Source organism: Choloepus didactylus, chromosome 7, assembly GCF_015220235.1.
Source record: "Choloepus didactylus isolate mChoDid1 chromosome 7, mChoDid1.pri, whole genome shotgun sequence".
Lineage (NCBI taxonomy): Eukaryota > Metazoa > Chordata > Mammalia > Pilosa > Megalonychidae > Choloepus > Choloepus didactylus.
The window spans coordinates 107,356,885-107,382,525 of NC_051313.1; the positions used below are offsets into that span (position 1 = coordinate 107,356,885).

Consider the following 25,641-nt stretch of genomic DNA (forward strand, 5'->3'; position numbering starts at 1 on the left):
AACATACGTGTAATGGGAATACCAAAAGGATGGGATAGAAAGGGGCAGAAAAAGTAGTCAAAGAAACAATGGCTGAACACTTCCCAAATTTACTGGAAAACATTAATCTAAACATCCTGGAAGCTCAGTGAACTCCAAGTAGGATAAACAAGAAGAAATTCACAAACAGGCACCTCAAGTAAAAATGCTGACAGCCAAAGACAGGGAGAAAATCTTGAAAGTAGCAAGAGAAAAATGACTCATCACTTAAAAGGGAACCACAATCAGATTAACAGCTGACTTCTCATCAAAACAGTACCTCCTCTTGGTTTCTGCTTACTCTCTCAGGCCAGTCATACTGTGATTGGCCGGCTATGCCAAAAAGCATCTCAGACATGAAAGAATCCCAGGATCTGACACTTTAAACCCATGAATGCAATGCTAGTCATCAGGTCAAGAAGCACTTCCCAGACCATAAAAGGCAGCTGTGTAAGCCACAAAAGTTATGCCAATGGCCAAACCCAAAAGTAATAAGCTTTTTCCACTTTATTTTGGTTTCTGGACTATTAGGAATAATGTCAACCACAGACCTAATCAAAAGGAAAAAAGAAGGGAAAGTGGGGAAAATCCTGGGCAACACCTAACATATATACTCACTTTTTAAAATAAAAATTTACAAATTTCTATAGGAGCCTAAAATTTAGTTCAAGGTTCATTAACTCCATGTTCAGCCAAGTTTCCTGTTTCACAGCAGTGCATGCCCAACACTAATCGAGGAGAGTAAATAACTGGCAGTCATGCAAAAGTCACAGCCTCATGTGTCCTCCAGCCTAACTCCAAGATGGCTACAACAAATAAACCCCTCCTATGCTAGCAGAGCAAACCCAACATACCAGATGAACTCTCCCAGATATTACTTCTGCAATATCTTACAAAATAAAATAAAAAGAAAAAGAAAATGGTATTTTTTCTATATGCTGAAATGGTTAGGGGAAAAAAATATAAGACAAAGTAATAAAGAAGATTTGGAATATAAGCAAAATGGGCACTGAACAATTCTGATTCTTACTTACCTAACAGGGTTAATAAATCATGCACTTTAACTGGGTCTAAGGATGCACAGACTTATTGTTGAACTATGGATAGAGACAACCATACCTTGCTTCTTCCAACTGTTTCTCTCTTGCTTTCCTCTTGGCCTTCTTTCCCTGAGTATTAGCCAGGCGGGCTCTAGCTTCAGAAAGCATCTCAAGTTCATCTGAAAAAATAAAGAGAAGGAAAACCAAGTTCTTCTCCTACAGAAGCAAGGCATAATAGAGGCACTGAGCTTATAAGACAATTCAAACATTTGTATCATGAAACTATTTCTAATGGCACCCTAATACCCTTGTGCTTAAGACAAGAAAAAACATATACTCATTACATGGTACAGCATAATGGAAATAAGCTAAGCTTGAGTTCCGAAATCAGAGAAACCTAGGATAAAAACCAGGCGCAAAAATGGTACCATTAGTGGATCTAGGTATCTGGGAAGACAGGGGTATGTTGGGAGTTCTCTGTATGAGGTTTGTATTATTTTTGCACCTGGACTGTAAGTTTTGAAAGTATTTCAAAATAAAAAGTTAAAGGAAAAAAAAAAAATACAGGCCCACCACTTGCTAGCCATATAATCTGGGGTAATTTATTTACCCTCTGAGTACCTGAGAATGCTTCATCATCTATAAAATGGGAATAACAACTCCTACTTTGCAGGACTATTGAGAAGAGCTAAGTAAAGTGAAATATGTAAAGTCTCCAGTAAGAATTCATTAAACAGTGTCTATGATAATTATTATAGCCTTCATTATAAGGATATAATGGTACAGCATAAATTGGAAATATTATAAAAACTACTATGCAATTATGAAGGAATTGCTAATTTCATTAGATACATTTCTTTCTCATAAGTATTTCTCTCCTCTACTACATTTTCCATGGCTTTCCAAAGTAGAATTATACATCTCATTACTGATACCTTAGACCAATTCCTATACAAGGCTGTCCAACAGAATCATATGGGAACTTTTTAAAAATCCAGACTCCAGGACTGCCCCCAGGACTTACTGACCCAGTATCTCCAGGGGAGGCCCTACTACCTGTATTTTAAAAAGTTTCCCATGTGACAATGATGCAACCATCCTAGCCATGATCTGCATCTGGAAACCACTACCTACAAACTTTAACGTTTTAAAAACTCAACAAGACTGGTCTGGGAAAACCTGATTTGGATAACCAAGGAAACCATGCCTAGACAACAGAAAATTACAACCTACACTAAGAAAAACAAAGTTATGGCCCAGTCAAAGGAACAAACATACACTTCAACTGAGATACAGGAATTTAAACAACTAATGCTAAATCAATTCAAAAAGTTTAGAGAAGATATTGCAAAAGAGATAGAGGCTGTAAAGGAAGCACTGGTCATGTATACGGCAGAAATCAAAAGTTCAAAAAAACAACTAGTAGAATCTATGGAAATGAAAGGCACAACACAACAGATGAAAGACACAATGGAAACATACAACAGCAGATCTCAAGAGACAGAAGAAAACACTCAGGAACTGGAGAACAAAACACCTGAAAGCCTACAAGCAAAGGAGCAGATGGAGAAAAGAATGAAAAAATATGAGCAACGTCTCCAGGAACTCAAGGATGAAACAAAGTACAATAATGTACGTATCATTGGTGTCCCAGAAGGAGAAGAGAAGGGAAAGGGGGCAGAAGCAATAATAGAGGAAATAATTAATGAAAATTTCCCATCTCTTATGAAAGACATAAAATTACAGATCCAAGAAGCACAGCGTACTCCAAACAGAAGAGATATGAATAGGCCTACGCCAAGACACTTAATAATCAGATTATCAAATGTCAAAGACAAAGAGAGAATCCTGAAAGCAGCAAGAGAAAAGCAATCCATTACATACAAAGGAAGCTTAATAAGACTATGTGCGGATCTCTCAGCAGAAACCATGGAGGCAAGAAGGAAATGGTGTGATATATTTAAGATACTGAAAGAGAAAAACTGCCAACCAAGAATCCTGTATCCAGAAAAGCTGTCCTTCAAATATGAGGGAGAGCTCAAAATATTTTCTGACAAACAGACAATGAGAGACTTTGTGAACAAGTCACCTGCCCTACAGGAAATACTAAAGGGAGCACTACAGGGTGACAGAAGACAGGAGTGCGTGGTTTGGAACACAATTTTGGGAGATGGTAGCACAACAATATAAGTACACTGAACAAAGGTAACTATGAGTACGGTTGAGAGAGGAAGGTGGAGTGCATGTGAGACACCACGAGAAAGGAGAAAAGATAATGACTGGGACTGTGTAACGGTGAAATCTAGAGTATTCAACAATTGCGATAAAATGTACAAATACGTTCTTTTACGAGGGAGAACAAGCAAATGTCAACCTTGCAAGGTGTTAAAAATGGGGAGGCATTGGGGGAGGGATGCAATCAGCATAAACTAGAGACTGTAACTAACAGAATCATTGTATTATGCTTCCTTTAATGTAACAAAGGTGATATACCAAGGTGAATGAAGATAAGAGGGGGGGATAGGGGAGGCATGTTAGACACTTGACATTGGTGGTATTGTCTGATTCTTTATTCTACTTTGATTTAAGGTTATTTTTCCTTTTGCTGCTTCCTAGCTGTCATTTTTTTTCTCCTCTTTCTTTTGCCTCTCTACCTTCTTTGACTCTCCCTCCTGCCTTGTGGAAGAAATGTAGATGCTCTTATATAGATAGTGGTGAAGGTGGTGAATACATAAATGTATGACCATGCAGAAAACCATCAATTATTTACTTGGGATGGAATGTATGGTGAGTGAACAAAACCATATTAAAAAAAATGGGTTGATGACAAAACCTCGAGGGCAATATACTGAGTGAAATAAGCCAGACACATTAGGACAATTATTGCAAGGTCTCACTGATAGGAACTAATTATAGCATGTAAACTCATAAACATGAAACATAAGGTACCAAGATATAGGACAAGGCTTAAGAATGGGGAGTGGTTGCTTAGTATGAGCAGAATGTTCAATTAGGATGAACTTAAATCTTTGGAAATGAACAGGGTTGTTGGTAGCAATATGTCAGAATAACTAACAGCGCCAAATGGTGTGTGAATGACGTGGAAAGGGGAAGCTCAGAGTCATATATGTCACCAGAAGGAAAGTTGGAGATCAAAAGATGGGAATGTATAAAACTGAATCTTATGGTGGGCAATGTCCATGATCAACTGTACAAATACTAGAAATCACTTCCATGAACCAGAACAAATGTATGACAATACTATTACAAGTTAATCATAGAGGGGCATATAGGGAAGAACTATATACCTTTTACAAACTATATACTACAGTTAGTAGTATTTCAACATTTTTTCATAAACAGTAACAAATGTACTATATCAATACTGCGAGTCAACAATTGAGGGGGGTTGGTTAGGGATAGGGGAGGATTAGAGTTTCCTTTTCTTTTTTTTCTTTTTTCATCTTTCACTTTATTTCTTGCCTGGAGTAATGAAAAGTTTCTAAAAATTGAACAAAAATTAAGTGTGATGGATGCACAGCTGTATGAGGGTACCCAGGGGCAAGTGATTGTACGATCTTTCGAAAAAAAAAAAAAAAAAAAAAAAAAAAAAACACAAAAAGTAATGATTGAATGCTTCACATCAACCCTGAGAGGTAAGGTAGATATTATTCTTCTCCATCTGGCAAGCAAGGGGATCAAAGCTCAGAGAAATTACACAACCTTCTTAAGGCCAAATAACCAGGATCTAAAATCCTTTCACCTGGTTCTTGATTTAATGCCTCACAAAATCATCCTAAGTCTCCATCACAGCCTTGCAGTGTTACCTTCTCCAACAAATTAAATGACTTGCCTAAACTCAAAGAAACAGGAGGAGGACTGGGATCCAATATCCTTACTTGTTGCCTCTATCTGTGGAATGGGAATGAGATTATAGGATTCTCAAGGACATACCTCGAAACTCTAGGAAATCTTCCCAGTATTATTTAGGTGGCTTAATTTATTAAATGAATTGAAGAAACCAGATAAAGGGGCATTGTACAAAAAAGCAACTATTCTTTAATAGGAGAGAAGACTGGACATATTTGAAAAGAGACTTAGAATAACAACTGCAGACAGAATTGAATTCTAAAATGTCAGGAGTTTAAAAAGGAATTATAAGTTACCAAGAGGCCTGAGGAGTTTAAGGTTACCAAAGAAATAAATTTCTCACCATCATTCACTTACCCTCATCCATATCAATTGGATCAGGACGTGCTGGTTTGGTTTCTGGATTTGGATCTATTTCTCCAGGTTTAAGTTTTCGTGGATCATCTGTTGTTTCCTCTTCATTGTCTCTTTGGGCAGCTTTATCCCTAGAAAAGAGCCCAGATGAGTCAGTTATACTATTAAACTATTTAGTCTAAGAAATGCCAGGTTTCCCAGCTGCCACTTTTTTTCAAAAACCCAAAAAATGCGTGTTAATAAAATATTTCTACTATTGCTTCATCTAAAAGAAATGGCATTAAAATTCTCTCTCATTTGAATATTTCTACTCACTCTATGAAAGAGAATCCAAGCAGCCCCTTAATCACAAATGTAGTACAACTATACAAATAAAAAAAAAAATCATAATGTCCCAATGGTTAACTCCCAGAAGTATGAATATGGGTGATTTTTATTTTCTCGTTTACTATTTTCTTCCCCAGATTTTCTGATAAAAATGTATAACTTGTATTTTTGTTTATTATTCTTTTAAAAAGTACATAATAGAAGACATTATTTTGATCAACCATATGCAATTTGAAGTACACAAACCAATAACTTCAGCTCCTTTACTCAGATCTGTAATTAAACGTTTACAGATAAATGCTACAAGTCCACTCAGCCTCATACAGAAGATACATAAACATTTTACATTGCTCTTGGAGATTCACTTACAGAAGAAACTCATAATGCTCCAGGCACTGGGCAGCTGTTCTTCCAATAATTGGAGCAATGGTCCTCCACTGAGTTGGCATCAACTTTGCCAAGTGCAAGAGTTTTTCCTCTTCTTCCCTAGACCACTCTGTTTTCTTAATGCTTGGATCCAGCCACTCATACCTATTAAAAAATACCATTTTATACATTAATCAATCATCTAGCATGACTATCCTATTCACACATTAGAATACACTGACATATAGTGCCTAAAAAAAATACATGCTCTTATCCCTCAAATAGGAAAGCTGCTTTTTTTAAAATATTGTTTTGCTAAACTTTCCCCAATCAGTATTTCCCATCTCACCAAATTCCTCTGTATTTTAATTATGAAAGATAAGTAATGCTTAAAAAAGTTAACTGCGCTGAAACATGATCACATACCTTCTTTCTCACCTATCAATTGTTTTCCTCTGTTTTATATTTTTATCAGCAGTCTTGAAACTATTTAGAAATAAGACAATACCACCTCATATTTTTAGTGTTTCTAGTTTTCATTGCATTTCTCATACTTTGATTCTCATAACACCTTGGCTTACTTCTTTAAACAATCTGACTTAAACACTTATTAAATGCTTTTCAAAATCAAAACACCCCTTTCCAACATCCTAAAAACAAACAGATGACTGTATTTACTTTTGTTTGGTGTGATTTTAAATTTAGGTAAAACCACTATGTGATTCTGTCTTTCCCGATGTCCCACTCACCCACCTTTTCCTTCCACTCTATTTAACTGGATGAGAGGCTGGCAAAAAGGATGTAACCCATACCAAAAACTGGGAAAAGAGCTTAGCTCCACTCAGAGAAACAAAAACCTGAAACACTTCTTCAAGATGAGGACCATCTTCCTCTTTGGGTTCCGATCTACACATTCTGATCCTTTCTGCTCCCAAGGTGCCTAGGAAATTAGGTTCAATCCAAAATATCCTCCTAGCACCATGTTGGTCAAGCCTGGGTCCAGTTCACTCATGCCAAGAACACATGTAAAACACCTTAATGTGTGCACTACCCTATGATTTAAAAGGGGATACCACAGATGTACAACTGGCTTCTGTTATGGCTTGGAAGTGGCAAATATGCAGTATTTCAACTGTATTATAAAGACACTCACCTACTGTAAAGTAGGCTAGAAAAATAATCATTATTTATAATTTATTTCTTTGGGAAAATATTCTCTAAACAACTAATTAATAAACTTTTGGAACACAATTCATTTATAAGCTGAGGCCCATCTGCACCTAAAGGTAGATTTATCTTATGCTTTTCAGAGCACTCAAGCACATTAACTCATTTGAGCCTTACAACTCCATGAATTAGGGCCATTATTATCCTAATTGGAAGAAAATGGGGGCAGAGTACAGAGTTAGAAAAATGGCTTGCCTAAGATCACAAAGGATGCATGTGACAGCTAAGTTTAAAATTCAAATTCTCAACTCCCACACCCATATTTTTATATCACATACCACCATACTATTATATCACAATGTCTGCTTTTTTTTTGGTAAGGTTCAAAGAACTGAGATTTTTCCTCATAATTAAAGGTCGTTTCTGTTTTCCACTCATTAACTGGTACATACCATCTAGCTTTGCACTGCTTTGCTGATTTTCTATGCAGTAACGATGCAATTCTAGACCACTGGTTTTTCCCATATTTCATTACCGCTGCTTTTAGAATTTCATCCTAAAAAATTTTTCAAAGAAAAATTTTAGTCACCAAACTCCAAGTGAGAAAAGACAAAACTGACATTAACTTTGACTAGGTAGTTGAAGAACTCCCAGAAAAAAAGAGAGTGAGAGTGAGAGAGAGAGAGAGAGACAGACACACACACACACATAAACGAACACAAAAGGTTAAAAAAAAAAAAAAAGTTCCAAAACCTCAGAAACAGCAAGCAAGAAATTAAGGAGAAATCCCTCAAAGGGACATCCAACCCTCCTTCCCACACACCCATAAACTGGGAGTGGGAACAGGCCAATCTGAGAAACCCTACTTGGTAAAGATTAACGAAAAGTGTTCTCCAATATGTGACTTGTTCTTCTCTTCAAAAGAGTGTAGCTCATCTATTAATTCATTTATTCAAACAACATTTCCTAAACATCTACCTCATACCAGGTCCTGTATACTTGGAGAAAGAAAATCAAAAGGGACACATCCCAGCCCTAAAGAGCAAGGGGACTCTGGTGAACCCATTCCCTACATCCAGGCTTCCTGCTTCCATCTCATCCATGTCATTTCCTTTCCAGCCCCTTAAACCCCATGACTCAAAAATCCACATCTCAAGTATAATCTAAAAATTAAGGCATTTCTCCCCAAGCCGCACCACTCAGCTTTCCCTCCAGCACCCCCCCATCACCAGAAACTGTTTCACCAGGGTACCTATCCTGATATGGAATCTGCCAATTCCACGGCACTTTGACAAGCTAAGCCACAGACACCAAGAATGATGGAGCTATGGATGAATGCACTTGGGGCATTTTACTTTTAGGCTTTATTTCCATATTGGACATTGTGTTTGAACTCCCCCACACCTAAAATCATGAGCAATAAATAAAAAAGACTGCAGGGCTCTAACCCTTGCATAGAAATCATGCTGTTGCTTGATTTTGTACATCTGTCTCTCTGCCAGAAGTCATCTCTTCTACAATTTAAACAATCTGGTTTCCTGTGTGCAAGCTGGGAGGCAGACTTTCACTGCTTTTATCTGTAACTTTGTTGCAGTACTGCTGTACTTAAATGCCTGGACAACTAAATATATAAAGCAGTTATCTACCCTACTAGATTTCATTCAGCAAACATTTGCCAAAAAACCGTTTCATGTTGCTTACTGCTCTACGTCCTGGGGATACCAAACCTCGTCCCGTCCTCTTGCAAGAAAGATTATGTGCCACTCTGTACTAAGTGTTCCAAATGTATAATTCATTTAATCCTCAAAAAGGTGGTTGTCATCACCATTTAGAGAAATGAGACAAATGAGGCTGTGAGAGGTTAAGAACTCACCCAGCATCACAAAAAAAATGTTGTGATACTACAAAAGGACAAAGCAAGCTGTAACAAATGTATTCAAGAATGCCATGAGACTACTGGGTGGTACAGGAAGAAACAGACCCTGAGCTCTGTGGGGAGGACAGATGCGTTATAGGTGATAAAAGATAACCAGAGGGATGAGGGCAAAAACAGACTCTTTTAACCTGGCATTCACGTTGCTTCATCTCTGCAAGGAAGTCAATGAAGACACAAAGTTGTGACCACAGCACTTCTTTATTTTGTCTCCTTCTGAATATCAGCGAGAGGCGTGGGTGCACAGGCTGAGGGAGAAGGGTACCCCCAAAGACAAACTCTCGCTGATTGTCCCATCGCGCCTCCAAACTGCGAGTTCCTCTGACGCGAAGGGCGCATCCTCCATTCGCAAATATCACTAAAGGCCTAACAAGTGCCTGGCAGGGAGCTCGAGGCTGGGTTAGCCCGGTGGTTAAATCACGGTCCCCATCCTTGAGGCACGCAGATAACAGTGATCCGGTCACTCCGTGAAAGGCCCCGAGGGTCAGCCTCCGCGCTGTCCCCCGCACAGACCCCACCGGTAGGACTCCTCGCCGCCCTGACCTCTGCGCGCGTGCGCACCAACAGCCGGAGGGGCGAAGGGCAGTGGACGGCGGGAAAAAGAGACTCACCTCGGTATTCCTCCACACGCCCCCCTTGATCATAATTCTAGGCATCTTGGCGGCGAGGTGTCTCGGCAAACAGCCGAAAGAAGCTTCAAAGACGTAGTAACCGTGCTGCGGCCACTGGACCTAAAACCGCCACTTCCTCCGAGCACGACCGTCTGCTTTGAAGCGATCTGCGCAGGAGCAAGAGGAAATAAGCGGAATAGCAAATCTCGCGAGATCTCGGGTGGCTACAAGGAAAAGGGTGCCTTACTCTGGGAAGACTGACAGAAGCCCCTCAAACCACTCTGGCCAAAGCGGTCTACACGCGCTTATGTCCTGGACAAATTGGAGGAGTCCGCGGACCTCGCGAGAAGCTGGAGATGGCCAGCGACCGAACATAGCGTGGGTTTGGCCTTGACGTCACCCAGGGACGCGACGCGACGGGACGGGGCTGGGCGGGGCGTCTCTGGTAGAGTTTCAGCCCAGTTGGTACGTAGAGAGGGTTGTTAATTTGTCACTTTGGCACTTATTTCACAATTCGTTAGTAGGAATTTATCCGAAAATAGTCAAGAGAAGGCAACAGTTTAGTTAAGCCTTAGTGTCCTAACCTGTAAAATAGAAATAAAACGAAACCGACCTCGTAGGTTAGTGCCAAGGAATATATGAGACAAGGTACACAAACCTAGCACAGTACTGATACGTAATATGTACTCAAAAAATGGCAACTATTATTAGGAGGGCAATTCCAACCCCACCACCCCCAGGTGATCAGTGGTTGCCCCAGAAACCCACAGATATATCATGCCAGAGTTTTTCATTTATCACTCTTCAGTCTGTGGATTAAAGAGTTACCATTGAAGGGCACTGGTATTAGAAAACTCAGGTTGGGTTGAAATCTTGACTCTCACTCACTAGCTGGGGTAAATAACCTTGCTGAATCTCAGTGTGCTCATCTGAAAAGTGGAGCTAACCATACTTCCCTCAAATTTTGGGAGCTGATTAATCAAGAGATCCCTAAAACCCAATGAAGTAGGGATTGTCAAACTCTCTCTTCCCTTCCATCTCCCATTCCTGAACATTTCTTTGGCATTAGCCCAGGAAGTTATAAAAATACTTAGTGCCTTTCTCTTTATATTTCTTCACATCTCCATTTTCCTCTTCTGGAAAAGCTGTACCGAGTTTTCTGATTAGATTTTTGTTGTTTTTTTAACCTTGAAATGTGAAATTGTATCATTAAAGTCTCTATTTTATTTGAGAAGAAAGCAGCATAGGATTATGAAGAGCACACAGACTTGGCCATATAAGATCTGGGTCAATTCCTATCTCTGCTATCAACTGGCTGTGTGACTGGAGACATGCCATTTCCTGTCTCTGGACCACTGTTCACAATGTTCCCCTGTAGGATGTGTGCCCAGGACCTCCTGCCCACCCTGCCCCCACTATCCCCACAGCTGCTGTGTTTACAGTACACTCATTCACTCGCATACACCCACTGGCCATTTGACTGATCTGATCAAAGCTGAGCCAATCAAGTCTCCTCCCCAGGAATTTTGACTTTGGGACCTAGAAGAGGTCAGTCTCTCTGCTGGCTGCTAAACCTCTGACATGTGACATCCAGGCTTTTTCTACCACCATATCTGTACTAAGAAGAGAAGGCCTGTCTGCAGATGCACCAAAAGGGGCAGAAAGGAAAGTGGAGAAAGAGAGAGAGGCAGGTCCTGACTTTGTCAGAGTCCCTCGATCCAGTATATTCCTGAGGCCCAACTGCACCCCTGTTCTTGACTCCTGTTAGTTAGTTCCCCTGTTGGCTTTAACCAATTGGAGTTGGGTTTCTGTTATTTGTAACCAAGAGTCCTAACAAATCCAGAGTAGGACCAGAACTCTCTCAGAGCCCTTTCAGATCTAACAGTCCAAGAGTCCATGGAGATGACTTCCCCTTCCCACTCAGGGCCCCCTCTAGCCCATCAGTCACCTTTATGCCAACTAGAAAAATGTGCCCCTTCCTCAAGACACTTTACTGCCACCTACTGGAAAATTGTCACAAAATACTGATGTTTAGAGAACAGGACCCTCCTACAAGAAAATTAAATTCCCTGCCTAGGATGCGAATTGCACCCTCCTGGGGATGTGCACTAGACAACGTGTCCATCCAGACAGAGCAGCTCTGTCAGATGTCCCTTGAGACTTGTGTAGACATTCTCCAAAGAGAATCTATAAATGGCCAATAAGCACATGAAAAGATGCTCAATGTCATTAGACATTAGGGAAATGCAAATCAAAACCACAATGATGTACCACCTCACACCCACCAGAATGGCTATTATTAAAAAAATAAATAAATAATAAGTGCTGACAAGGATGCAGAGAAATAGGAACCCTCATACATTGCTGGTGGGAATGTAACATGGTACAGCAGCTGTGACAAATAGTTTGCTGGTTCCTCAGGAAGTTAAGCATAGAATTACTTCTAGGTATATTCCCAAAAGAATTGAAAGCAGGGACTCAGACAGATATCTGTACACCAATGTTCATAGCAGCATTGTTCACAATAGCCAAAAAGTAGAAGCAATCCAAGTGTCCATCAGTGAACAAGTGAATAAACAAAATGTGGAATAAAATGGAATATTATTTAGCTGTAAAAAGGAATGAAGTGCTGGTACTTGCTACAACATGGATGACTCTTGAAGACATGTTGAGTGAAATAAGCGAAAGGACAGATGTATGATGTCATTTATATAAGATAATTAGAATATGCAAATTCATAGACAGTAGATTAGAGGTTTCCAGTGGGGGGGGAGAAGGGGAAACAGGGAGTTAATGTTTAATGGGCACAGAGTTTTTATTTAAGGTGCTGGAAAAGTTTTGGAAATGGATGGTAGTGATGGTAGTGCAACATTGTAAATGTAATTAACACCACTGAAATGTATACTTGAAAGTGGTGAATATGGGAAATTTCACGTTGTATATATGTTACCACAATAAAATATAAAAATAGAAAAAATAAAATAAATAAAACATCCCCTAAGGCACCTTGAATGTGCAAACCACTTGTCCTGCTTCGGGATTCAGAAAACACACCACCATGCAAGTTCCAGGTTGCCTGAAACCAGAGTCCCATAGCCACAAACACCAGGGGCTGTCCTCCAGGGTGGCCTGAGTTGGCCAGTCTCCCCCACTATACACCCTGGCCTCATCTCCAGGCCTGGAGGTCCTCACCAAGAGGCTATCTCCACCCCAGGGGCTGCCAAGGATCTCCGGCAGGGCCGCCATAAGGAGCATCCACCATCAGGGCAATCCAGACTGTACAGTCAGTCACTGTGAACCTCTGGGGAAAGTGCTTGGTCTAAAGTGTTTCTAAACAAAAGCTCAATGAGAAAGAGGCTGCACTTCTTCCTCCTCACCTAAACTGTTGTTTCCCAAACATTGTCCTCAGAATACCAGTCTCACACAAACTAAACAAGTTGGTCATGATTGCCTGAATTTTAAAAAGCTGCATGCTCTGTCTTCCCTCTTGCAGAGTCACCAATTAAAGCCTGTAGGAAGTTGTACGATGAAGAAACCTGTCCCTTCCTTTTTAACATAGCAGTTTCCAAGTTAGTTTGACCCTGGAAAGCTTTTCTCTTGTACCTATTGACATGAAAGAGACACTGACCAAAGAAAAGGAGGTTGGCACTCCATCCAACTTATAGGAGGTAACAAGACGCTGGCAGGAGCGTTTCTAAGTTACATTGTCCCCTCCTCCCCATCTCCTCACCCCTCATCCCTTTCTGGAAGCTAGTTCTGACTGGGCTAACATTTACTTAGGTGAGGAAACAGAATCAAAATTCTAGTTTCTCTCATGTTCAGTTTTAAACTCACAAGAAACTGCACAAGAAAGGGCTAAAATTAGGGGCAAAAGCCTTTGGCAATACCAGGGTGGGGTGGGGTTAATCACCCCCATAACCTCCATAAAGCCACTCTCCAAATAGACAATTTAAGCAAAAACACTGTCTTGCTGTGCAAATACAACTTCAAGAAGAGTCCTCTAGCCCCACCCCCATCTATGCAGATTTTGACTCTAAGCTTCTCCCTCCCATATAGAAATGCCTCAGCCAGCACCACAGAAAGCTAATATCTGGGTGTCTAGTTACTACCAAATGAAATTCCATGTACCCTCAACCTTGGTAATTCATATCGTATTGCTGAACATAGTTAATCATCTAAATTGACTTGAGTTTCACCTACTGACACTTCCTTGTGAGGGATCCAGTTGTAGTTTATAATTTTTCACAGGAGCTCATGTTCATGAACATTATTTCTAGGGAGTCCCCTGTGCCCTGAGATGGCAAAGTTATTTCAAAGAGAATGTTTTTCTCGGGCCCCAGAGGTTTGAAGTCTTTCTGGGTTCGTTTCCTGGTTTGGAATCGACATTCCAGTCAGGTAATGTACATCATACCCTGCATCCACATGTCACAGGCTTGTGATTTACATTTCATAGGAGACTTTTTTTTTCCGTATATCCAGACCCCAGATTCATACATCCAACTACCTTCTGGACAGATCCACTGCTGTGTCTCACAAGTTCCTCAATTCAACTTGTCCAAAATCGAAACCTGGTCTCCTCCAGCATTCCTTATTTCAGTGTATAGCACAGGACTGCTGTGTATGGATGTGCCAGAAGTTTACTGCACAAGGGGAAAACAGGGGCTGAAATCCAACTTGCACACTGCTCACCAAGCCGTGTGCCTGCAGGGCTGTGTCTACCGAGATAGCATCTTTTTCTAATTTTACAAAGATGCCACAGAAGCTACAGCTGGCCCTGGCATCAGCACTACCATTCACCCTGTTGCTACATTGCCTTCTCCCTGGCCTCCCCCCACCCATACCCAAGCCATCCCAGACTCTTATCCCTTTTACCTCCTAGTTAGCCCTCAAATCCATTTCCTCCGTGCCACTTCTGCTGTAGGTTGCCAGATTTAGCAAATAAAAACACAGGACACCAAGTTAAATTTGAATTTTAGATAAACAACAAATAATTTTTAGTATAACTATGTCTCATGCATCCATTCGGTACCCCCTTCCAACAGACCACAATTTTTGCTCCAGCCCACAATGTGTCTAGCCAGAAGAACACATTTCTAGCCAGACGATGATCCCATGTTCACAGCATTGCCACTAGACACTGTGTCTGTGCACTGCCCCACAACCTCCCCACATTTAGTGAGGGCAGACACATTCCTCAGAAAACAAGGCATTGGGATATTGGGGTTTTTATTTAATAGGAAGCAGGGCCCCTTCATGCACACCAGGAGATGTTTACTCTTCCTGTATGTATTTCTTACACAGTCCAAGTCTGGGAACCTCAGTGTTGGATCCTCAAGCCAGTGGTGGCCACCCAGTTCCTTGGGGTGAGCCCAGACCACAAGCCCTCTGGAAGTTCCCTGTGCTGCAGGGACACGGCGGGGAACTTATCCCGTTGACCCCCTCAAAGGTCCACCATCCCACACCTGGCACATTGCTCAGTTTTGGGTCCAGGTGTCACTCTCTCCTGATTTTCCAACCAGGACGAAAAAGCTGTGGTAGGCTGGTAACATGCTCTTGGGGGTTACCAACTTGAAAATATGTCAAAAAGTCAAATTCTATAAACAATGATCTTAGCTACCTAGCTTTTGAGGACCAAATGCCCAAGAGCAAAAGGAAACAGTGCAAACTGAATAGCTCTAATTAGAAGTACAACAATTAGCTGAGTCATAAAAAATTCATAAACCATTTGTGGAATTTTAGAAGTTTAATATTTTGATAACTTAGAGTACAGAGACTATAGAAACAGTCTTGGAATTAAACTCATTTCTCTGACTTGGACATTGGTGTCACAAGCTGTGCAACAAAATTTTCCCACCTGTCTGCAGAATCTGAAATTAGAATACCTTATGTGCAATGTAAAGTTATTGTTCTAATACATTTACTTGTAAATGTCACATACAGGTTGTTTCCATTAAACCTTCAGTTATTGAAATTTAGAAATGAGCGCGCGCGCGCGCGCGCGCACACACACACACACACACACACACACACTTGTTTTTATTTACCAAAGAACCTAAAGTGAGGTGAAGGGAATCTTCATATCTAACAAGTTCAATTTGGATCTCAGAAGAATAAAGATCTGGAACAGCCACAACTTCACATATTTTCCCATTTGAGCTTTTGTTTGTGCCCTAGTCTCTCCAACACACACACACACACACACATGCATGCACGTGCACACATACACACACACACACACAAAAAAAAAACACGCCCTGCCCAAAGACAATACTGGAACTCTTCAGCTGCCAGTTGTGACAGATGCTATGGAATAAGGCAGTCTAACCACTGACATGTGCCCAAACCAGATGAAAATTGCCCTAATTTCCAGAGGATAGAATGTGGCCCTGCAACTCTGGAAGTCCAATTATTTAATAATTTTTTTAAAATTCATATCTACCCAGATATAGAGCATATCTACACAGGAATTCTCTCTCTTCAAAACCTAGAAACTGCTAAAAACTTTCGGAAACTGTATTTTGGTTGTTTTTCTCGTTACCTTTACCACGTAGTACTCCTCTGCAAAACCTCACAGGACCTTCTGAGAGCAGTTTCCTGTCCCGCCTAGATAATCCCTGCAGGAAATGCCCACAGAATGTTTTTTTTGCCCTCCATTTTCCACCCACACAAGTCGTTGCAGTTGACATTTTTATATTTAAGTGATAGATGCACAAAAGAATATATTTTTTCCAGAACTTAATGTATTCCAGAAAATCTATTGGTAACCTCTTTTTCTCCCTCTTCTAAATTATATGGTTTCATTTACTTTTCTGGATTTTGTTGGGAGTAAGGGGAAAGAGGCCTCATGTCCCAGGGATCAAAGAATTGGCCTAGATATATTTTGATGTTAACTCAAAGAGCAGTTAAGCACAGTTGCTGGCAGTGGACACCATTTTCTCTGATAGTAAGTCTAAAGGCACATAGGAAGACAGCACGAGTGTACTGTGTTCTGATCCTCTTTTACTTTGGCTGTATCCAGAGACAACAAACATTTTAACAGGTAAAAACAAAACAAAACAAAACAAAACATGTCATACTCAGCATGGGCCCCAACTCTCCCTTTCCACATTAGGGTTCTGGGGACATGGGATCTGCATCACACCTTAGCCAACCAATGGGGCCGAATTGGTGGTGAAGGAGACTGATTATTAAAATCTGAGAGTCATTAGTTTGACCGTGTCACAGCCTGCTGTGTATTTTGTTCAACCTTTTCCTCCAAATGTTCATTTCTTGCTTGATTGAAGGGAAGCCCTACGACTCATAATTGGTAGTCATTGAGCTCTCCCCCTACTTAGCTGTGTAGATAGACAACACTGAAATGGGGAATGGAGCTACAGGACAACAACAGTAATACTTATCTGGAGTAGATAAGTTCCAAATGTTCCAAGTGGATACTAGAGTAAATACCAAAAGGATATTAATATAACAAGAAAAGTTTTACTAACAAGAATGAAATCTCACATAATGTTTGCATTTTACCATTGATTTGAAAGCACCCTTGGAAAACTGAATATTATAGAAACTCAGGACATTTTTGGTAATTTAATGCTTTTTTCTAGCAACTTTGTGTGATTTTTTTATACAGGCATTTTTTTTAAAGTTATGTAAAATTTCATAAGAATAGGGGAAAGGGGCACATCTCCCAGCCTCCCTTGAAGTTAATGAGATAGAATGGGAAACTTCTTGAAGAAGAGACAGAAGCTGGTACTTACCTTATTCCTTTTTCCCTTTCCTTCTCCTTTTTGCTTATGTGTATGCAATGGCTGGAGCTCCAGCAGCTGTTTTGGACCATGTGGTGTGATTTTGAAAATGGAAGCCAAGATGGTAGGATCCAGGTTCTGGATGAGCAACCATGTACCCACCACACCAGTCCTGAAAGACTTCCCTGGAGGTTTCTTTTATGAGGAGGAAGGGGAATATCTATCTTTTTTCAACCATTTATATGAGTTTTCTTTTACATGAGGCCAAATTAATCCTAACTGATACACCCCTCTCTCCACTAGTTAATGCCTGTTTTTCCTTCAAATTTCAAACTGTCACTTCCAGAAGGAAGTCATGCCTGATTAGGTCACATTCCCCTGTCATTCTCATACCCAGAATTTCTTCAAAGTGTTTCTTCAAAGCACTTATCACAATAGTTATAATTTGTCTAATTAATTGATGAATATGTTTCCCACTGGAACTGTCTCCCACTAGCGCTATGCCTATATTGTTCACAAATGTTAGCAAAATGCCTGGCACATAGTAGGCCTCTATAAATACCTTTCACTTCCTAGTAAACCCCCAAAGCGCACTTGTTCTGAACACATAGTAGGTGCCTAAAAACATCATAGTAATTGGCAGCTTGATAAACAAACGAGACTCTATCCTCATCACCCATCACCATCCTTCTGACGGGTGGATTCCTGACACCATGGTACACAGATGTTCCACCTCCTCCTGTAATCCTCTTTAGCTAAACTTTTGATCTTGTAGCTCTTCTCATCACTAGTAACAGGATTTATAGATGTGTTTTGCTCTAACCGGGATATACGTGTGTGTGCTTCACTTCTTAAATTTTTTTTCTGACTTTTAAAACCAGGAAGAGAACAAATATCTATCCCTGCACTATGACTAGCATTTCTAGAACCAACAAGAAAACAATGTGAATACCAAGGAGGATACAACATCACTTTCATGATATTCCTGCTGAAAATGACACTAATCATGAGGAAATGTCAAACAGACAAACCCAAGCTGAGGGACACTCTACATCCAAATGACCTGTACTCTTCAAAAATGTCAGTTTTATGGAAAACATGGAAAAGTATAGAACTGCTCCAGATTAAAGGAGGCTAAAGAGACACGAAAACTGAATGTAACATAAAATTGCTGGACTGGATCCTTTATCAGGCAAAAAAAAAAAAAAAAAAATACCATTACAACAGAGGTTACTAGCCCAATTGATGAAATCTGAATGTGGGCTGTATAAGAGATAGTATTGTATTAGAGGTAAATTCCCTGGATTTGATATTTTTATTGTGGCTATTTTTACGGATATCCTTGGCCTTAGGAGATGTGTGCTGAAGTATGTAATGTGAAGGATTATGATGTCTGCTACTCACTCTCAAATAGTGCAGCAAAATAATAATAATATGAGAGAGAATGAGAGCAAATTTGGACAAATGTTAACAATTGGCAAATCTGGGTGAAGGATATACAGGTGTCCTTTGTACAATTCTTGCAATTTTTCTATAAATTTGAAAGTTTTCAAACTATAGAGTTAAAAAAAAAAAAAGCAGAGCACAGTGATTTCCTCATTAAAATCAAACATTTGATTTAAGACAGCAGCACCAACAAAGACAAGCAATTGGAAGAGGTTCGCCAGAGTGCAATCAGTGCATGATTTGTGGGCCTGTTTCTGCTCAGGATTGCCTTGAAATATCCAAAGAACCTGTGGATAGAGTCAGGAGTTAAAGGCTGTGTTCCATTACAAGACACAGTTGCCAATCAACACAGTGACCCCATGATGCACAGTCATGACATCTGCCCAAGGCACCATCTGCTCTGAGAGAAACTTTTGCCTTCTGTCTCTCCACAGCAAAGCCTCTCAAAAGCCTGCTCTTCTGGGCTTGCCTCCAGTTTTTATAATATTTTTTGAAGGTTTTTTAACCCACCAGGAGAAAATAAACCGTGTAGTAAGGGAGTCGCTGGCTGCCAATTATCAAGCTCCTCAACTTCTCTTATCTCATTCTTCAGCCTGTTGGCCTTCTCCTTCACCCAGAAAGGCAAGCTGTAGGGAGAAGAGAACACTCTCAGGTTGGATTTGTCTGATGCAAAATCTACAAACACTGTCAGTGGACAGGTCACTACATGCTCCAAAAGTAAGAGGCCTCCAAAAAGGGACCAGTTTAAAATAAAACACCATTTGCCACTGCCCCAAAGCCAGGTTTTTTTTCTGCCCTTCTCTGCTCTGCTTTCTGCCCAGGAGGCTGAGCCCTGCAGCTGGCATCACCTTGGGTCCTCCCTGCAACTCCGGAAGTTGCCCTCTAACTTTGAGTTGGGTTTGGCTAATGGTAGGCATCAACAGGAGATAAGAGTGTGGGAAGAAAGATGTTGATTAATACAATGGAAAGAAAGACAACTATATCTTGGGAACGTTAAAACAGTTTTGAAAGACACAAAAGCAGACTTGAACAAAGGGAAAGACAGCCCTTGTCCTTTCAGCTTAATATCACAAAGATGACAATTACCCCCAAGTTAATATATAAATGTAACGTGATCCCAATAATATATAGTGACTTTTTATGGAGTTAGCAAATTAATTTTAAACTTCATGTGGGAAAAAAACAAGCACAAATAGCCAGGAAAATCCAGAAAATGAAGAGCAATGAACAGGGCCATCTCCACCAAACATTAAAACATACCAAAAAGTCCTTATAGTTAAAACTGTATTGACAGATGAATAGATAAAACAGAATAGAAAGGCCAGAACAAACTCAATGACATAATGAAAATTTAGTGGCATCTCTCAAATCACTGGGAAATGTAAGGAACTATTCCATGACAAGTTCAGAAAAAATTCTTAATATAAGCAAAATAAATTGTTTAAGGTATTCCTAAAACTTCTTCACACCATTTTTCAACTCAGAATTTCGATGTCTGTGCCATCAGGAGCAGTCCATTATGGTCTCCGGGGATTTTCTTCCAAACCACTGACACCTTTCTGGAAGTTTTGATGCTGGTTCTTTCCTGACCTTACCATTAGGGGTCAGCGAAGGTTTTTGGATAAAGGCCAGGACTCAGATTCCTTCTTCAAAATGTTGAAGACTGACACACTAAGGAGTTGCAGTTATCCAATTTGATGGTTAAGCTCATGTGTCAACTTGGCTAGGTTATGATGTACATTTGTTTGGTCAAGCAAGCACTGGCTTAATTATTACTGTGAGGGTGTTTCAGAGATATATTTAAATCACTAGTCAGTTGATTGCATCTACCACTGATGACATCTACAATCAACAAAGAAGATGGCCTTCAGCAATGAGAGGAGTCTCCTCATCAAAATGGAGGCCTTAAAGAGAGAACTGAGGATTTCAGCAGTCATAAAGAAGAATTTCTATGTCTACTTCAGCCAGCCCATTTCTCCTGGGGAATTCAATGTCACCGTCAACAGTTTTCAACTTATGGCCTGCCTTACAGAATTCAAACTTACCAGTCCCCATGGTCATGTCATCCAATTCCTATAATAACTCTCTTAATATTAAAAGCAATGATATGTATATATCCTGCCAGTTCAGTTTCTCTGGAGAACCTTCGCTAATATATCCAGACATGCCACCAGGTATAAAGACGAAGTTCACTACAGTTATGTGTGTTACCACATATGACATGTTATGTGGTAACAAGTCCTACATAGGCAATGAATGACAACTGTGTCATGATTAACAACTGCCCTACAAGGAATGTTAGATGCATCTTGATTTCAAAGTTGTTAAAATGTAAACAATAATAGTAATGTCCTTATATAGATGCAAACTGCAATACTTTTTTCTTGGGATACATTAACTGGAATAGTCTTTCTTCTCTTCCATATTCGCAGTTTACTTATCATCTAGGACCCAGATCAAATATTACCTGCTCTACAATCCATTCCCAACTTCTCCACATGTGTACAACCTCTATGTGCGCAACCTCTATGTGCACATTGTACCATGTTCATTTCCAATCATCTTATGATACTCATTTACCAATATAGACAAAGAACCTTTAGGCAAGACTTACATCATATTCATCTTTGTGACCCCTGCCTTCATCAATTTGCCACTTTCCCACTTCTCCAATAGGCCAAGTGCATAAGGAGCACTCTATTGATATCTGCTGAGTTGATTAAATAATCCCTGTAAACATGTTGCAAATTATAGGGATTTTTTTCAATAAATACTCTTTTCTCCCTAATTTTTATTCTAATTCTGGCTCTGCCACAAACTAGCGAGGGAAGAGTTGGGCAAGTCATATAACATCTCTGGTTATTGGGTTTTGTGCATACTAAAAATTGGAATGTTGCATTTGTAGATTTACCATTATAAAATTCTAAGCACAGAAAAGCACAGGTGTATCAATCCTCTAAGAAAAACCATCAGGGAAACCAGATACTGAATATTACCTCCTTCTGTGACCTGAGCCTGTTCTCGTCTGGGAAAACCTGATTGGGGTGGCCTAGGAGGTCAGATGCCTAGACAACAGAAAACTACAATCTACACTAAGAAAAATGAAGCTATGGCCCAGTCAAAGGAACAAACGTACACTTCAACTGAGATACAGGAATTTAAACAACTAATGCTAAATCAATTCAAAAAGTTTAGAGAAGATTTCACACAAGAGGCAGAGGCTGCAAAGAAAACACTGGGCATACATAAGGCAGAAATCGGAAGTTCAAAAAAACAACTAGTAGAATCTATGGAAATGAAAGGCACAATACAAGAGACGAAAGACACAATGGAAACATACAACAGCAGAACTCAAGAGGCAGAAGAAAACACTCAGGAACTGGAGAACAAAACACCTGAAAGCCTACACGCAAAGGAGCAGATGGAGAAAAGAATGAAAAAATACGAGCAACATCTCCGGGAACTTAAAGATGAAACAAAGTACAAGAATGTATGTACCATTGGTGTCCCAGAAGGAGAAGAGAAGGGAGAAGGGGCAGAGGCAATAATAGAGGAAATAATCAATGAAAATTTCCCATCTCTTATGAAAGACATAAAATTACAGATCCAAGAAGCGCAGCATACTCCAAACAGAATAGATCTGAATAGGCCTATGCCAAGACACTTAATAATCAGATTATCAAATGTCAAAGACAAAGAGAGAATCCTGAAAGCAGCAAGAGAAAAGCAATCCATCACATACAAAGGAAGCTTAATAAGACTATGTGCGGATCTCTCAGCAGAAACCATGGAGGCAAGAAGGAAGTAGTGTGATATGTTTAAGATACTGAAAGAGAAAAACCACCAACCAAGAATCCTATATCCAGCAAAGCTGTCCTTCAAATATGAGGGAGAGCTCAAAATATTTTCCGACAAACAGACAGTGAGAGACTTTGTGAACAAGACACCGGCCCTACAGGAAATACTAAAGGGAGCACTACAGAGTGATAGGAGAAGACAGGAGTGCGTGGTTTGGCACACAATTTTGGGAGATGGCAGCACAGCAATGTAAGTACACTGAACAAAGATAACTATGAATACGGTTGAGAGAGGAAGATTGGGAGCATGTGAGACACCAGAAGAAAGGAGGAAAGGTAAAGAATGGGACTGTGTAACTTGGTGAAATCTAGAGTGTTCAACAATTGTGATAAAATGTACAAATGTGTTCTTTTATGAGGGAGAACAAGCAAATGTCAACCTTGCAAGGTGTTAAAAATGGGGAGGCATTGGGGGAGGGATGCAATCAGTGTAAACTAGAGACTGTAACAGAATCGTTGTGTTATGCTTCCTTTAATGTAACAAAGGCAATATATTAAGGTAAATGCAGATAAGGGGGGGGATAGGGGAGGAATGTTAGACACTTGACATTGGTAGTGTTGTCTAACTCTTTACTTTGATTTAAGGTTACTTTTCCCTTTGCTACTTCCTAGCTGTCATTTTTTTCCTCTTTCTTTTGCCTCTCTAGCTTCTTTGACTCTCCCTCCTGCCTTGTGGAAGAAATGTAGATGCCCTTATACAGATAGTCGTGAAGGTGGTGAACACATAAATATGTGACCATACAGAGAACCATCGATTGTGTACTTAGGATGGAATGTATGGTGTGTGAACAAAACCATCTTAAAAAAAAAAAATGAATTGATGAGAAAACCTCAAGGGCAATATACTGAGTGAAATAAGCCAGACACATAAGGACAAATATTGCAGGGTCTCACTGATAGGAACTAATCATAATATGTAAACTCATAGACATGAAACATAAGGTACCAAGATACAGGACGAGGCTTAAGAATGGGGAGTGGTTGCTTAGTATGAGCAGAATGTTCAGCTAGGATGAACTTAAATGTTTAGAAATGAACAGAGGTGTCGGTAGCAAGATGTGAAAATAACTAACAATGCTGAACGGTGCATGAATGAGGTGGAAAGGGGAAGCTCAGAGTCATATATGTCACCAGAAGGAAAATTGGAGGTCAAAAGATGGGAATGTATAAAACTGAATCCTATGGTGGGCAATGTCCATGATTAACTGTACAGATATTAGAAAACTCTTCCATGAACCAGAACAAATGTATGACAATACAGCTAGAAGGTAATAATAGAGGGGCATACAGGGAAGAAATACATACCTATTGCAAACTATATACTACAGTTAGTATGTTTCAACATTCTTTCATAAACAGTAACAAACGTACTATACCAACACTACAAGTCAACAGTTGAGGGGGGTTGGTTAAGGATATGGGAGGATTCGAGTTTCCTTTTCTTTTCTATTTTTTTTTTTTCTTTTTACATCTTTCACTTTATTTCTTGTCTGGAGTAATGAAAAAGTTCTAAAAATTGAACAAAAATTAAGTGCGGTGATGGATGCACAGCTGTATGATGGTACCAGGGGCAACTGATTGTACATTTTGGATCTTTGGATAATTTTATGGTATCTGAACAATCCCAATAAAAATTTAAAAAAAAATTCTAAGCACAAATGGCAAAATATTTGAAGAGATGAATAACTTTATTGAAGGTAATACAATTATACATAACTGAATCCATCAAATAAGAGGAAATTTTTTAAAACCCTAAAATTTTTATTCCTAGGTAACAAGGAATCTGGCTTCCTGCCACAGTGGAGTAACAGGGATAAGATTTACTCTCTTGTCTTAAACAACTAGAAAATAGATGAAATATCTGTTTTGGGGCATTAGACAACAGGCAACATAGGATTGTGATCCTGGAGAGAAGAAAAGCAAGTAAGGAGAGCCCTATGATTGCCCAGCTTTTGCCTAGAGGTGCATTCCAGACCACAGCAGAGGACTGAGGATCCCAAGCAGAGCACAGCGTTCTTTCTGAATTTGATGAATCAAAGATCAGAGTTCAGGGATATCTGGAAGTTGCAGGGCAGAGTTCCAGAGAAAAAGGATCTACACAGAAAATGAGCTTCATAAATCTACATAGCAGTCCTCTTAAGTGTTTGCTAAATATTAAGACATGTGTGTAGGATAAAATTTCATGAGAACAGGCAATAAAGGGACCGGGAAACTGTGAGCTAAGTGGTTCCCAGAGCTCAGACAGGTTGGGAATCGTTCAAGTTCTAACCAGCTCCAATGACAATTCCTCACTGATCACTCAGGGCACTCAGTAGATTCCAGAAGAGCCATGACTTAGTGGTGGGGTTAAATTATCCCCAGATTAAGGCTACTTTAGACCAGCCCTCACAAAGCTTGAAAACAAGCTTCAAAAGGATCCAATTGAACTGCAAGTGGCTTAACTGCCAGCTAGAACAAAGCCCAACCCTCTTTAAAAGAAGATAATAAAATTTAGACACTCAACAACATGAAATCACCTGTCTAGGATCCAACCAAAATTTACTAGATGTATCAAGCAGCAGGAAAATTTCACCCATAGATATGAGAAACATCATTCAGTAGAAACAGACTTACAAATGACAAAGATGATAGAATTAGCAGACAAAAACGTTAAGGCTGTGTTAAAGTATTTAAATGAAAATACGATAATAGTGAGGAAAGGAGTGGAAGATATAAAAAGGAATCAAATGAAACTTCCAGACATGAAAAATACAATATTCATTAGATGTGATTAACAGCAGATTAGACACTGTAGAAGAAAATGCTAGTGAATCTAAGAAAAAAGAGATAGCAAATCCAGCATCAGAAACTGAAACCAGAGCCTTGCTATCTCCTGCCATGTCTGGTTACTAGACATTTTCATCAGAGTGATTG

At 39.8% G+C, this 25,641-nt stretch overlaps 2 protein-coding genes across 4 annotated transcripts in view; both read right to left on the minus strand.

Moving 5' to 3' along the window:
- CDC5L (cell division cycle 5 like) overlaps positions 1–9,991 on the minus strand; it is a 56,225-nt gene extending 46,234 nt beyond the window's left edge. Inside the window, exons 1-5 of the mRNA XM_037843569.1 lie at positions 9,687–9,991; positions 7,595–7,698; positions 5,979–6,140; positions 5,286–5,413; positions 1,138–1,237 (exon numbers count right to left, since the gene is read on the minus strand). Coding sequence (XP_037699497.1) covers positions 1,138–1,237; positions 5,286–5,413; positions 5,979–6,140; positions 7,595–7,698; positions 9,687–9,731 — 539 coding nt within the window. The 5' untranslated portion in view covers positions 9,732–9,991. The remainder of the gene's footprint in view (positions 1–1,137; positions 1,238–5,285; positions 5,414–5,978; positions 6,141–7,594; positions 7,699–9,686) is intronic.
- Positions 9,992–19,057: 9,066 nt separating this feature from the next.
- SPATS1 (spermatogenesis associated serine rich 1) overlaps positions 19,058–25,641 on the minus strand; it is a 40,428-nt gene continuing 33,844 nt past the window's right edge. For 2 of the 3 annotated variants that reach the window (XM_037842809.1, XM_037842811.1), the window contains one exon: positions 19,058–19,497. In XM_037842809.1, the coding sequence (XP_037698737.1) occupies positions 19,350–19,497 (148 nt within the window). In that variant the 3' untranslated portion in view covers positions 19,058–19,349. The remainder of the gene's footprint in view (positions 19,498–25,641) is intronic. The other variant, XM_037842810.1, reaches the window with a different exon arrangement.